Consider the following 14,841-nt stretch of genomic DNA (forward strand, 5'->3'; position numbering starts at 1 on the left):
TATATATATATATATTTCAGAATTTTCATTTCCTGTCTGGAAGTTTGCTGCCAAATGAGTTCTGTTTTACTCACAGATATAATTCAAACAGTTTTAGAAACTTGAGAGTGAAATGGATGTTGTGTGAAAAATGAAGTGAAAAATCTGAAAACGATGCTCTGTTCCAGGGCCTGCCTATTCAATTGCCTAATATTTATCGATATGCATGCACTTCATACGCCTTCCACTAGATGTCAACAGGCGGTGGAATGGGGTGTCTAGCTTGATCTGAGGCCGAACAAGAGCTTTTGGAGTGGCAGGTCTGGAAATGTCTTTGTCTTCTCTGGCGTGCGAAGTACGTCGACATTGGCTTCTGAAAAGCGTTCGGTATACACGGCGGATATCTCCGGCTCTGATTTTAACTAACTACTATTGCTTCCTGAAGTTCTCCCCAGCCAGCTGATTGGTTGACTCCATGGCTAATTGATGATTGGAGAGCTGACCCCGCCCCCTCGTCAAGAAGCAGCTGACTCTAATTACTATTGCCACCTGAAGATATAAAAGCCAGTGTTCTGTTCAGAAGAGAGATCATTAGAGAGAGAGAGAGAGGATAGGCAGGGTGAGATCATTGAAGGCTGAGGAATGCAGAGAATGAGAGATTGTGAGAGAGATATATGCTGAGAGAGGAGGCTGATGGCTTTGGGGTAATTTACTGTGTTAGTTGTTGTTGGTAGCAGCTTTGCAATGTTCTGTGTTTGTCGCTTGGGCAGAGCTTCTTTAGTGACCTGAGTTAGTTTTCTCAGTTTTGTTGTGAAGTGGATTGTTTGTTGTTCTGTTTCATTTGTTCCCAGGTGGGAAGGGGAAGGCACCTAGGGAGTGCTTAGGCAAGAGGTATATACTATACCCGTAGTATATTCACTGTCTAGGCACACTAGGTAAGACCTGGGCGGACCACCCCCTGTATTTTGGTTAGGGCACCAGGTGGTGTTAAGATAGGTAAGTAGTGGGTAGGCAGGTTAGATAGGAGAGGGGGAGCTTTGATATTTACTTTCTTTGCTTTGGTTCCGTCCAGCCCCTTTTCCCCATATTACCCCATAAGGAAATAAATCCTAATAAGCGGTCAAATCTGCCTTTTTGTCGTCCTTCCTCACACCTACAATTCATACCTATTTCACTTCACAGGGAGTTGAGTTGCAGCAGGGTGTTGCGTTCCCTCTTCACAGAGGCGTGCGTAACATTTCGTATTTCTGTGGAAAATGTTGATTCCTATTCTCTGCCGTTTTGGCGGGCGCTGTCTCGCAATAACGCAAGCTGTTTGTTATGGTAAAGTTATTTTAAAAAATCTAACACGGCGGTTGCATTAACTTCTCTGGGATATGTGGGACGATAGCGTCCCACTTGGCCAAAAGCCAGAAAAAAATGTAGCGCGCCAAATTCAAATATATTACTATAAAAATCAATCTTTCAGGAAATCACACATGAAAGACACCAAATTAGAGCTACGCATGTTGTGAATCCAGCCAACATGTCTGATTTCAAAAAGGATTTACGGCGAAAGCACACCAAACGATTATTTTAGCTCAGTACAGCCATTTTCCCAGCAAAAGATAGGAGCCACAAAAAGCAGAAAGAGATAAAATTAATCACAAACATTTTTTGATCTTCATCAGATGACACTCATAGGACATCATGTTACACAATACATGTATGTTTTGTTCAATAATGTGCATATTTATATCCACAAATCTCGGTTTACATTGGCGCCATGTTCAGAAATGCCTCCAAAATATCCGGAGAAATTGCAGAGAGCCACGTCAAATAACAGAAATACTCATCATAAACTTTGAAAGATACATGTTTTACATAGAAATAAAGATACACTTGTTCTTAATGCAACCGCTGTGTCAGATTAAAAAAAAAAAAAAAACGTAAAAAGCACACCATGCAATAATCTGAGACGGCGCTCTAAAATAACAACATTTCTCCGCCATGTGGTAGTCAACAGAAATACGAAACTACATCATAAATATTCCCTTACCTTTGATGATCTTCATCAGAATGCACTCCCAGGAATCCTAGTTCCACAATAAATTGTTGTTTTGTTCGATAATGTCCATTACTTATGTCTAAGTAGCTACTTTTGCTAGCATGTTTAGTGCACATGTCCAAACGCTCGCGCAGATGCAGGCGAACTTGGACGAAAACTTCAAAAAGTTATATAACAGGTCGAATAAACTGGTCAAACTAAGTAGAGAATCAATCTTCAAGATGTTATCATAACTATCCAATAACGTTCCAACCGGAGAATTCCTTTGTGTCTCTAGAAGTTATGGAAAGCAAGACGATATCGTTTGGAACGCGCATGACCAGGAACTGGCATTCTGCCAGACCGATGACTGAAACACCTCCCATCCGGCCCCACATCACACTAGAGGCTTCATTCCACGTTCTACAGACTGTTGACATCTAGTGGAAGGTGTAGGAAGTGCAAACAGATCCATATCTTACAGGGAATTGAATAGGCGATGAGTTGAACATTGACCAGTCTCAGAATTCTCACTTCCTGTTTGGATTTTTTTCTCAGGTTTTTGCCTGCCATATGAGTTCTGTTATACTCAGACATCATTTAAACAGTTTTAGAAACTTCAGAGTGTTTTATATCCAATAGTAATAATAATATGCATATATTAGCATCTGGGGCAGAGTAGGAGGCAGTTCACTATGGGCACGCAATTCATCCAAAAGTGAAAATGCTGCCCCCTATCACAAATAAGTTAATCTATGTTTGAACCGACCCAGCTATAACTCTGTGGAGATAAGAGAAGACAGGGAGAGCCCCTCCAGGTTTTCAATATCTGGGGGGGGCTGGAACTGTCAGCTGAGTGGTAATAAACTGTGGTGAGACTTCAGGGGATAATCCAAATATAGTATGTATGTGTGTAGTTTAAGAGAAGATATAAAAGGAATGTTTTTGTATATGCACGTGAGAGCTCTCGCCAATAAAATTGTATCTGACTAATTGTGAGATGGGAATGCTGTCTGTTTCATTTAAACCAGAACTTTACAACCTCTGGGGTTCAGACCTAAAAAGATAATTGCAATTTATGAACATTAATTACAAAATTATATAACACATTTAAAATCTGTTTTTCACAATTCCTGACATTTAATCCTAGTACAAATTCCCTGTTTTAGGTCAGTTAGGATCACCACTTTAATTTAAAGGCACAGTCAACTTAGTGTATGTAAACTTCTGACCCACTGGAATTGTGATATAGTGAATTATAAGTGAAATAATCTGTCTGTAAACAACTGTTGGAAAAATGACTTGTGTCATGCACAAAGTAGTTGTCCTAACCGACTTGCCAAAACTATAGTTTGTTAACTTCTTGTCAATACGGGGGCGCTGTTTTCACTTTGGAAAAAATCGTGCCCAAATGAAACGGCCTCGTACTCTGTTCTAGATCATACACTATGCATATTATTACTATTGGATAGAAAACACTCAAGTTTCTAAAACTGTTTGAATTATATCTGTGAGTAAAACAGAACTCATTTGGCAGCAAACTTCCATATAGGAAGTGAAAAATCTGAAAACGAGGCTCTGTTTCAGGGCCTGCCTATTCAACTGGCTTTTATTTATCGATATGCATGCACTTCATACGCCTTCCACTAGATGTCAACAAGCAGTGGAAGGTGGAATGGGGTGTCTAGCTTGATCTGAGGCCGAACAAGAGCTTTTGGAGTGACAGGTCCGGTATTTGCTTTGTCTTCGACGGCGCGCTGGGGAGCTCGACATTGTCTTCTGAAAAGCGTTCGGTATACACGGCGAATATCTCCGGCTCTGATTTTATTTGATACATGTGATAATAACATCATAAAGTAGGTTTTTTCAACCGAGTTTTATCAGTTTATTCAACGTTTATTGGGACTTTTGGAGTTTTCCGTTCTTTGCGCCAAGAGAGGATGGGAATGTTAGCAACCTTGGCTAGAATTGTGGTGCGAATTCGACAGAAGACATGGACATTCTAAAACCAAACAACGATTTATTCTGGAAATAGGACTCCTTGTACAACATTCTGAAAAAGTGCCACCTGAGACGCCCGTCTGTCTTGAGCCGTCAGAGCCGCCCGTCTGTCCTGAGCCGCTAGAGCCGCCCGCCAGTCAGGAGCCGCTAGAGCCGCCCGCCAGTCAGGAGCCCGCCAGAGCCGCCCGCCAGTCAGGAGCCCGCCAGAGCCGCCCGCCAGTCAGGAGCCCGCCAGAGCCGCCCGCCAGTCAGGAGCCGCCAGAGCCGCCCGCCAGTCAGGAGCCGCCAGAGCCGCCCGCCAGTCAGGAGCCGCCAGAGCCGCCCGCCAGTCAGGAGCCGCCAGAGCCGCCCGCCAGTCAGGAGGCGCCAGAGCCGCCCGCCAGTCAGGAGGCGCCAGAGCCGCCCGCCAGTCAGGAGCCGCCAGAGCCGCCCGCCAGTCAGGAGCTGCCCCTCAGTCCTGAGCTGCCCGCCAGTCAGGAGCTGCCCTTCAGTCCGGAGCTGCCCCTCAGTCCGGAGCTGCCCCTCAGTCCTGAGTGACCCCTCAGTCCTGAGTGACCCCTCAGTCCTGAGTGACCCCTCAGTCCTGAGTGACCCCTCAGTCCGGAGCTGCCTTTCAGTCCGGAGCTGCCTTTCAGTCCGGAGCTACCCCTCAGTCCTGAGCTACCCCTCAGTCCTGAGCTACCCCTCAGTCCGGAGCTGCCCTTCAGTCCGGAGCTGCCCCTCAGTCCAGAGCTGCCCTCCGTCCAGTGGCGCTCTCTACAATGGTCTTCAGTCCGGGACCCCCTGCGAGGGTCCCCACTCCAGAGGCGCCACCAAAGCGGGTAATGACTATGGTGGAGTGGGGTCCACATCCTGCACCCGAGCCGTCGCCGTAAGAAGGCCCACCCGGACCCTCCCCTTCTGTGTCAGGTTTTGCGGCCAGAGTCCGCACCTTTGGGGGGGGGGGGGGGGGTACTGTCACGCCCTGGCCTTAGTTATCTTTGTTTTCTTTATTATTTTGATTAGGTCAGGGTGTGACATGGGGGATTTATGGGTTTTGTCTTGTCTAGGAGTTTGTATGTTTATGGGGTGTTTTTTAGTCTAGGTGTTTGTATGTCTATGGTTGCCTAGATTGGTTCTCAATTAGAGGCAGCTGTTTATCATTGTCTCTGATTGGGAGCCATATTTAGGCAGCCATATTCTTTAGGAATTTCGTGGGTTATTGTCTATGTGTAGTGTTTTGTGTTCAGCACTATTTTCTATATAGCGTCACGTTCAATTTGTTGTTTGGTTAACTTCTTTGGGCTGCAAGCCCGAAGCCGGGCACAATATGACAACAGCCACTTCAAGTGCAGGGCGCGAAATTCAAAATATATTTTTTAGAAATATTTAACTTTCACACATTAACAAGTCCAATACAGCAAATGAAAGATAAACATCTTGTGAATCCAGCCAACATGTCCGATTTTTAAAATGTTTTACAGCGAAAACACCACGTATATTTATGTTAGCTCACCACCAAATACAAAAAAGGACAGACATTTTTCACAGCACAGGTAGCATGCACAAAACCAACCTAACTAACCAAGAACCAACCAAACTAACCAAGAAACAACTTCATCAGATGACAGTCTTATAACATGTTATACAATAAATCTATGTTTTGTTCGAAAAATGTGCATATTTGAGGTATAAATCAGTTTTACATTGCAGCTACCATCACAGCTACCGTCAGAAATAGCACCGAAGCAGCCAGAGTAATTACAGACACCAACGTGAAATACCTAAATACTCATCATAAAACATTTCTGAAAAATACATGGTGTACAGCAAATGAAAGACAGGCATCTTGTGATTCCAGCCAATATTTAATATAATATTGTGGCTACGCTAATATAACGCTATATTGTGTTTTCGCTGTAAAACACTTGATAAATCGGAAATATTGTCTGGAATCACAAGATGCCTGTCTTTCAATTGCTGTACACTATGTATTTTTCAGAAATGTTTTATGATGAGTAATTAGGTATTTGACGTTGGTGTCTGTAAATATTATGGCTGCTTTCGGTGCAATTTCTGATTGTAGCTGAAATGTAAACTATGATTTATACCTGAAATATGCAAATATTTCGAACAAAACATATGCTATACAATAAATATGTTATCAGACTGTCATCTGATGAAGTTGTTTCTTGGTTAGTGGCTATTTATATCTTTATTTGGTCGAATTTGTGATAGCTACTGATGGAGTAAGAAAAGTGGTGTCTTTTGCTAACGTGGTTAGCTAATAGATTTACATATTGTGTCTTCCCTGTAAAACATTTTAAAAATCGGACATGTTGGCTGGATTCACAAGATGTGTACCTTTCATATGCTGTATTGGACTTGTTAATGTGTGAAAGTTAAATATTTAAAAAAAAAATCTTTTGAATTTCGCGCCCTGCACTTGAAGTGGCTGTTGTCATATTGTGCCCGGCTTCGGGCTTGCAGCCCAAAGAAGTTAATTGACATCATTCGAGTCAATTGGAGGTGTACCTGTGGATGTATTTCAAGGTCTACCTTCAAACTCAGTGCCTCTTTGCTTGACATCATGGGGAAATCAGCCAAGACATCAGAAAAACAATTGTAGACCTCAGCAAGTCTGGTTCATCCTTGGGAGCAATTTCCAAACCCCTGAAGGTACCACATTCATCTGTACAAACAATAGTATGCAAATATAAACACCATGGGACCACGTAGCTGTCATACCACTCAGGAAGGAGACGCGTTCTGTCTCCTAGAGATGAACGTACTGTGGTGCGAAAAGTGCAAATCAATCCCAGAACAACAGCAAAGGACCTTGTGAAGATGCTGGAGGAAACGGGTACAAAAGTATCTATATCCACAGTAAAACAAGTCCTATATCGACATAACCTGAAAGGCCGCTCATCAAGGAGCAAAGCCAGACTACCGTTTACAACTGCACATGGGGACAAATCGTAATTTTGGGAGAAATGTCCTCTGGTCTGATGAAACACAAATGGAACTGTTTGGCCATAATGACCATCGTTATGTTTGGAGGAAAAGGGGGAGGCTTTGTCATTATGGGGCAGTGTGTGTAGATTGATGAAGATAACAATTGATTTCATACATTTTATTATAAGGCTGTAACGTAACAAAATGTGGAAAAATGGAAGGGGCCTGAATACTTTCCGAATGCACTGTACACCCCTTTGGGGGAAACCCTTTACATAAATACTGCATAGTTACTTCGCCCCCACCTAGATGTACAGATTACCTCAACTAGCCTGTACCCCTGCACACTGACTCGGTACCGGTGCCCCCTATATAGCCTCGTTATTCTTATTCTTAGTATGTTACTTTATATTTTACTTTTTATTTTAGCCCACTTGGTAAATATGTTCTTCCTGAACTGAACAAGAGCACCTCCTCCCAGCTGCCCACTGCACTGAGGCTAGGTAACACGGTCACCACCGATAAATCCATGATAATCGAAAACTTCAACAAGCATTTCTCAACGGCTGGCCATGCCTTCCACCTGGCTACTCCAACCTCGGCCAACAGCTCCGCCCCCCCCCCCCCCCCCCCCCCCCCCGCAGCTACTCGCCCAAGCGTCCCCAGCTTCTCCTTTACCCAAATCCAGATAGCAGATGTTCTGAAAGAGCTGCAAATCCTGGACCCATACAAATCAGCTGGGCTTGACAATCTAGACCCTCTATTTCTGAAACTCTCCGCCGCCATTGTCGCAACCCCTATTACCAGCCTGTTCAACCTCTCTTTCATATCGTCTGAGATCCCCAAGGATTGGAAAGCTGCCGCGGTCATCCACCTCTTCAAAGGGGGAGACACCCTGGACCCAAACTGTTACAGACCTATATCCTTCCTGCCCTGCCTGTCTAAGGTCTTCGAAAGCCAAGTTAATAAACAGATCACTGACCATCTCGAATTCCACCGTACCTTCTCCGCTGTGCAATCCGGTTTCCGAGCCGGTCACGGGTGTACCTCAGCCATGCTCAAGGTAAACGATATCATAACCGCCATCGATAAAAGACAGTAATGTGCAGCCGTCTTCATCGACCTGGCCAAGGCTTTCGACACTGTCAATTACCATATTCTTATCGGCAGACTCAGTAGCCTCGGTTTTTCTGATGACTCCCTTGCCTGGTTTACCAACTACTTTGCAGACAGAGTTCAGTGTGTCAAATCGGAGGGCATGTTGTCCGGTCCTCTGGCAGTCTTTATGGGGGTACCACAGGGTTCAATTCTCGGGCCGACTCTTTTCTCTGTATATATCAATGATGTTGCTCTTGCTGCGGGCGATTCCCTGATCCACCTCTACGCAGACGACACCATTCTGTATACTTCTGGCCCTTCCTTGGACACTGTGCTATCTAACCTCCAAACGAGCTTCAATGCCATACAACACTCCTTCCGTGTCCTCCGTCTGCTCTTAAACGCTAGTAAAACCAAATGCATGCTTTTCAACCGTTCGCTGCCTGCACCCGCCCGCCCGACTAGCATCACCACCCTGGACGGTTCCGACCTAGAATATGTGGACATCTATAAATACCTGGGGTGTCTGGCTAGACTGTAAACTCTCCTTCCAGACTCATATTAAACGTCTCCAATCCAAAATCAAATCAAGAAACAGCTTTCTATTTCGCAACAAAGCCTCCTTCACTCACGCCGCTAAACTTACCCTAGTAAAACTGACTATCCTACCGATCCTCGACTTCGGCGATGTCATCTACAAAATAGCTTCCAATACTCTACTCAGCAAACTAGATGCAGTTTATCATAGTGCCATCCGTTTTGTTACTAAAACACCTTATACCACCCACCACTGCGACCTGTATGCTCTGGTCGGCTGGCCCTCGCTACATATTCGTCGCCAGACCCACTGGCTCCAGGTCATCTATAAGTCCATGCTAGGTAAAGCTCCGCCTTATCTCAGTTCACTGGTCACGATAACAACACCCACCTGTAGCACGCGCTCCAGCAGGTATATCTCACTGATCATCCCAAAAGCCCACACCTCATTTGGCCGCCTTTCCTTCCAGTTCTCTGCTGCCTGTGACTGGAACGAATTGCAAAAATCGCTGAAGTTGGAGACTTTTATTTCCCTCACCAACTTTAAACATCTGCTATCTGAGCAGCTAACAGATCGCTGCAGCTGTACATAGTCCATCTGTAAACAGCCCACCCAATTTACCTACCTCATCCCCTTACTGTTTTTATTTATTTACTTTTCTGCTCTTTTGCACACCAGTATCTCTACTTGCACATGATCATCTGATGATTTATCACTCCAGTGTTAATCTGCTACATTGTAATTATTCGCTCCTATGGCCTATTTATTGCCTACCTCCTCATGCCTTTTGCACACAATGTATATAGACTCATTTTTTCCCCCCTACTGTGTTATTGACTTGTTTATTGTTTACTCCATGTGTAAGTCTGTGTTGTCTGTTCACACTGCTATGCTTTATCTTGGCCAGGTCGCAGTTGTAAATGAGAACTTGTTCTCAACTAGCCTACCTGGTTAAATAAAGGTGAAATTAATAAATAAATAATAAGGGCTTGTAAGTAAGCATTTCACAGTAAAGTCTACACTTGTTGTATTCGGCGCATGTGGCAAATAAAATTTGATTTGATTTGAATACTTATGTAAATGGGATATTTCATTATTTTTTACATTTCGAAAAAGATGTTTATGTTTTGTCATTATGGGGTATTGTGTGCAGATTGATGAGGGGGGAAAACGATTTAATCAATTTTAGAACAAGGCTGTAACATAACAAAATGTGGAAAAAGTCAAGGGGTCTGAACATTTTCTGAATGTATTGTAAATGCACAGTTGTTACCTATTTCCTCTGTTGTTGCAGTCGGCCACATAAAATAATGATTTAAAAATAGTCGTAATTGTTTGTAATGGAAAAAGTACACATTTGCAGACTCTAAACTTGTAGTACTTTTGTTAACAATTTGTCCACAATTCGTAGATTTCTCAATCACTCTTTGACTGACAACATAGCAGAGCTCATCTTATTCGGCTATTGCCATGCACCTGCAAAAAAGATAGCACGTACCTTTTGAATTTGACTTTACACACAACAAGAGAGCTTAATTGGAGTCTATTTCTTCGGAGCCCAGACCTATATCTGTCACGTTCTGACCATAGTTCTTGTGTGTTTTACTTGTTTTAGTGTTGGTCAGGACGTGAGCTGGGTGGGCATTCTATGTTGTGTGTCTAGTTTGTCTGTTTCTATGTTTGTCCTAATATGGTTCTCAATCAGAGGCAGGTGTTTTGTGTTGTCTCTGATTGGGAATCATATTTAGGTGGCTTTGTGTTGGGGTTTGTAGGTGGTTGTTTCCTGTCTTTGTGTTCGTTTCACCAGAGAGGACGGTTTGCCACGTTTGTTATTTTTGTATTTTGTAAGTGTTCACTTTATTCGTCTTTATTAAATCATGTTGAGCACAAACTACGCTGCGTCTTGGTCCGATCCCTGCTACACCTCCTCTTCTCGTGAAGAGGAGGAAGGCTGCCGTTACAATATCAAATAACTTAACTTCTACTTGGTCACAATCCCGGATCCGGGAGCACCCTCATCAGTAAAAAAGCTGACTAGCATAGCCTAGCATAGCGCCACAAGTAAATACACAACTTTTTTTTCCCACCATTTTTTTACTGCATAGGTAGCTATCACAAATTCGACCAAATAAAGATATAAATAGTCACTAACCAAGAAACAACTTCATCAGATGACAGTCTGATAACATATTTATTGTATAGCATATGTTTTGTTCGAAAAATGTGCATATTTCAGGTATAAATCATAGTTTTACATTGCAGCCACCATCACAACTCTCACCAAAGCAACTAGAATAACTACAGAGAGTAACGTGAATTACCTAAATACTCATCATAAAACATTTATGAAAAATACACAGTGTACAGCAAATGAAAGACAAAGATCTTGTGAATCCAGCCAATATTTCAGATTTTTTAAGTGTTTTACAGCGAAAACACAATATAGCATTATATTAGATTACTACAATAGCCAACCACACAACAGCATTGATTCAAGCCAACAGTAGCGATAACAAATAAACCAGCAAATGATATTAATTTTTTCACTAACCTTCTCAAACTTCTTCAGATGACAGTCCTATAACATCAAATTACACAATACATATATGGTTTGTTCGAAAATGTGCATATTTAGCGGCACAAATCGTGGTTATACAATATGAATAGTAGCCAAAATGCAAACAAAATGTCGGGAGAAATCTTGGGAGAGGCACCTAATCTAATCAATAACTAATCATAAACTTGACTAAAAAATACAGGTTGGACAGCAAATGAAAGATACATTAGTTCTTAATGCAACCGCTGTGTTAGATTTTTAAAATTAACGTTACTACGACATACAGCGTGCGTTAAAGCGAGACCGCACCGAAATTAATGGCGGAATAGTAGGTCAACATTTTTCAACAGAACAACGAATTAACTTCATAAATAGTTCTTACTTTTTGATGAGCTTCCATCAGAATCTTGGGCAAGTTGTCCTTTGTCCAGAATCATCGTTGCTCGGTTGTAGATTGCCGTCATCAACTTAGGAATTAGCAGCAAACATTAGCTATGTGGCCCAGACGTGCCCAACTCACTATAACGCAGCACAAAGAAATATCCGAAAATCGCAATATACTGATATAAACTGATATAACTCGGTTTAAAATAACTACATTATGATGTCTTTAACACCTATATCGAATAAAATCAGAGCCGGATATATCTAAGGCCTATAACGAGAGCTTTTCAGAATGCCATCCTGAGGTCTGTCTTGCGCCATGACGAACGTTGAAAAGAGTGCACCCCACGTTCCAAGACCATTTATATGGCCTCAGATCTGCCTAGCAACTCCATTCCAATTCTCACTGCTTGCTGACATCTAGGGGAAGGCGTATGCAGTGCATGTCGACCAATAGAATACATGCAAATTAATAAACTGACCCTGGAACAGATTGCCTGATTTCAGATTTCTCACTTCCTGACAGGAAGTTTGCTCCAACTTGAGTTCTGTTTTACTCACAGATATAATTCAAACGGTTTTAGAAACTAGAGAGTGTTTTCTATCCAATAGTAATAATAATATGCATATTGTACGAGCAAGAATTGAGTACGAGGCAGTTTAATTTGGGAACGAATTTTTACAAAGTGAAAACAGCACCCCCTATTGAGAAAAGGTTAACTGGCTGAGGTAGGCTATGAGGCTTAACAGCCTAATAGAAGTAGGATTTTTTTTTATATTAGCCTATTTACAATTGCAACTGGTCAAAAATGAAGCTCGGCCCCAGTGATATACTAGCGCCTTATGGTCAGATGCCGAGAAGTTGCCATACCAGGTGGTGATGCAACCGGTCAGGATGCTCTCGAGTGCAGCTGTAGAACTTTTTGAAGATCTGGGTACCGGAGCGCCAAGTCTAGGACCAAAAGGCTCCTTAACAGCTTCTACCCCCAAGCCATAAGACTGCTGAACAACTAATCAAATGGCCAGTAATAGTTAGTATATTAAATTTTACGCAAATCATGAATGCTTTTACAAAGATTACTTTCCAAATAAACGTTATATTTCCATGGAAATACATGGGTAGCCATGAGAAAGACACATCAATATGACAACAAAAACAAAATATTGTAGTGCTCTCTCAAAAGAACACAGACACTGGACAGAGGAACTCTGCCTAGAAGGCCAGCAGCCAGATCGGTAAAAATGTTAGGTTAAATTGTAAGCTTCCCCAAACTTGAAACTCACAAACTTAAAACTCTTGCGCCGCCTAGGAATAGACCATTGTGAACAGAGCGCACATTTCGTTGTAACCTATTGGATAATTACAACGTGTGTGTGTGAGAGAGAGAGATAACGAAAAGGGTGTTATAACTAAGATTGTGCCTATTAAAACTGAACACAAATGGACAGCTATGCAATCCATTGCGGAAAAAAGCACTCACCTCAATCCAGCACCAGCAGGTGGAAAGCACCACTCGCCGTGCTCAGCACTGTGTTGCTTGCTAGACTAATGAGTACACCTAGGCCTACGTGTTTGACACGGGCAGGAGCAGGCCTGCGAGCTGAGGGCGAGAGAATGCCATGTTCCTTATTTTATATTGTTCCCATTCCCCTTTCGCCAACTTTAAATAGAAGTGTAAAAAACTGTTAGGTTCTAAATCAACCTATTAAAACTCTCACAGACGAATAGTAAAGCTTAAACCAAGTACCCGCAAAACAACTGTCTCAACGTCAACAGTGAAGAGGCGACTCCGGGATGCTGGCCTTCTAGGTAGAGTTGCAACGATAAAGCCATAGCTCAGACTGGCCAATAAAAAGAAAAGATTAAGATGGGCAAAAGAACACAGACATTGGACAGAGGAACTATGCCTAGAAGGCCAGCATCCCGGAGTCGCCTCTTCACTGTTGACATTGAGACTGGTTTTTTGCTGGTACTATTTAATGAAGCTGCCAGTTGAGGACTTGGAAGGCGTCTGTTAATCATATTTTCAAGGTCTCCGTCTGAATTCACCCGCCGACGTTCCTCTGCACTGCCACGTGCACCTTTTTCTCCCCGCTGGCACAATTGTATTAGCTGCTGTCTGATTCAAACTATAATCCGTTAAATGAAGAGTTGATGCACTGCACACTTTTTTAATAGCATCATTTTTAATATCAAGTCAAAAGGCTCAAGTCCAAGTTAAGTCATGAGTCATTGGTGTTAAAGTTAAAGTCGAGTTGCAAGTCTTTTGATTTTGTCAAGTCGTCGTTTGTAAAATCATCATCTTTGTGACAGAGTCCACACCTCTGGTCTCCACTAACCAAATATGGTTAGATTTGGAGGGGGACTGTGTCGCACGGCCTGCTGCTGGCTTTTGTCTTAGCCCCTTCTATAGCCCCCAATATAATATGCTGTAATAGACTGTACATGGGATACATATTAGCTCTTTGAGAACTTTTCAACCTGTCTCTGCTAAAGTGTGGTGGGAAATACTCAGTAGGGTCTCTACTAACCAAATATGTGTCGTTTTGGATGGGGACCATGTCGTTACATATCCATCAGCACTTCGTTCTCCAATTTCTCCATAGTCCCCAATGTAATAGACTGTACATGGGATACATATTGGCTTGTAGAGAGAACTTTCCTACCTGTCTCAGCTGAAGTGGGATGGAAAATATTCAGTAGGCTCTATAACCAAATATGGTTCAATACATTTTTGAATATTGTTGAATTTCGTTTTAATGTCTGGATTCCCTGGTTCCGTCCGCGTTCTCCGCAATGGAGATTTTATAGGGCCCTATGGATGGATGGATAGATCGACAGATAGGCAGGAAGAAAGGTGCTTTTTTAAATGTTTGCATATTTCTCTCTCAGGTTCCTTTCTTGTTTGCAGAGTCAGAGTTTTGTATGTAATTATAAATGTTGTACCATTGTGTGTCCCTGCAGGTGATTTTCTGTAAGATCAGTGACATGAAGGAGGAGGAGTGCCAGCGGCAGAAGAATGAGGTGCAGCTGACCATCCCCCAGAACCACCAGGTCAGGAAGCTCTTCTAGAAGCAGAAAGAAGTGGACCTGGAGAAGAACCAGCTCCTAATGGAGCACCACCCGCATCCTATCCCTCGCAGTCTAATGCTCTCCCACTCCAGCCTGCAGCACTCCCTGCCCCTCAACATCCAATGGCCCGGGCCCCACTCCTTCCTGCTGGGGCTCCAGAACGGGTCTCCCTCTTCAGGTTGCAGCAGCAGTGTGGTCACTGTGTCCCAGGTCATGCCCAGGCACAGCTTCCTAGTCTATGCTGGCGCGGG

At 42.9% G+C, this 14,841-nt stretch overlaps 1 protein-coding gene across 1 annotated transcript in view; it reads left to right on the plus strand.

The window, feature by feature from the left end:
* The window catches only part of LOC120023244 (potassium voltage-gated channel subfamily H member 5-like), a 96,735-nt gene extending 82,145 nt beyond the window's left edge, over nt 1-14,590 (plus strand). Inside the window, exon 9 of the mRNA XM_038967289.1 lies at nt 14,483-14,590. Coding sequence (XP_038823217.1) covers nt 14,483-14,590 — 108 coding nt within the window. The remainder of the gene's footprint in view (nt 1-14,482) is intronic.
* Nucleotides 14,591-14,841: the final 251 nt, after the last annotated feature.

The sequence above is a fragment of the Salvelinus namaycush genome, chromosome 28 (genome assembly GCF_016432855.1).
Source record: "Salvelinus namaycush isolate Seneca chromosome 28, SaNama_1.0, whole genome shotgun sequence".
NCBI lineage: Eukaryota > Metazoa > Chordata > Actinopteri > Salmoniformes > Salmonidae > Salvelinus > Salvelinus namaycush.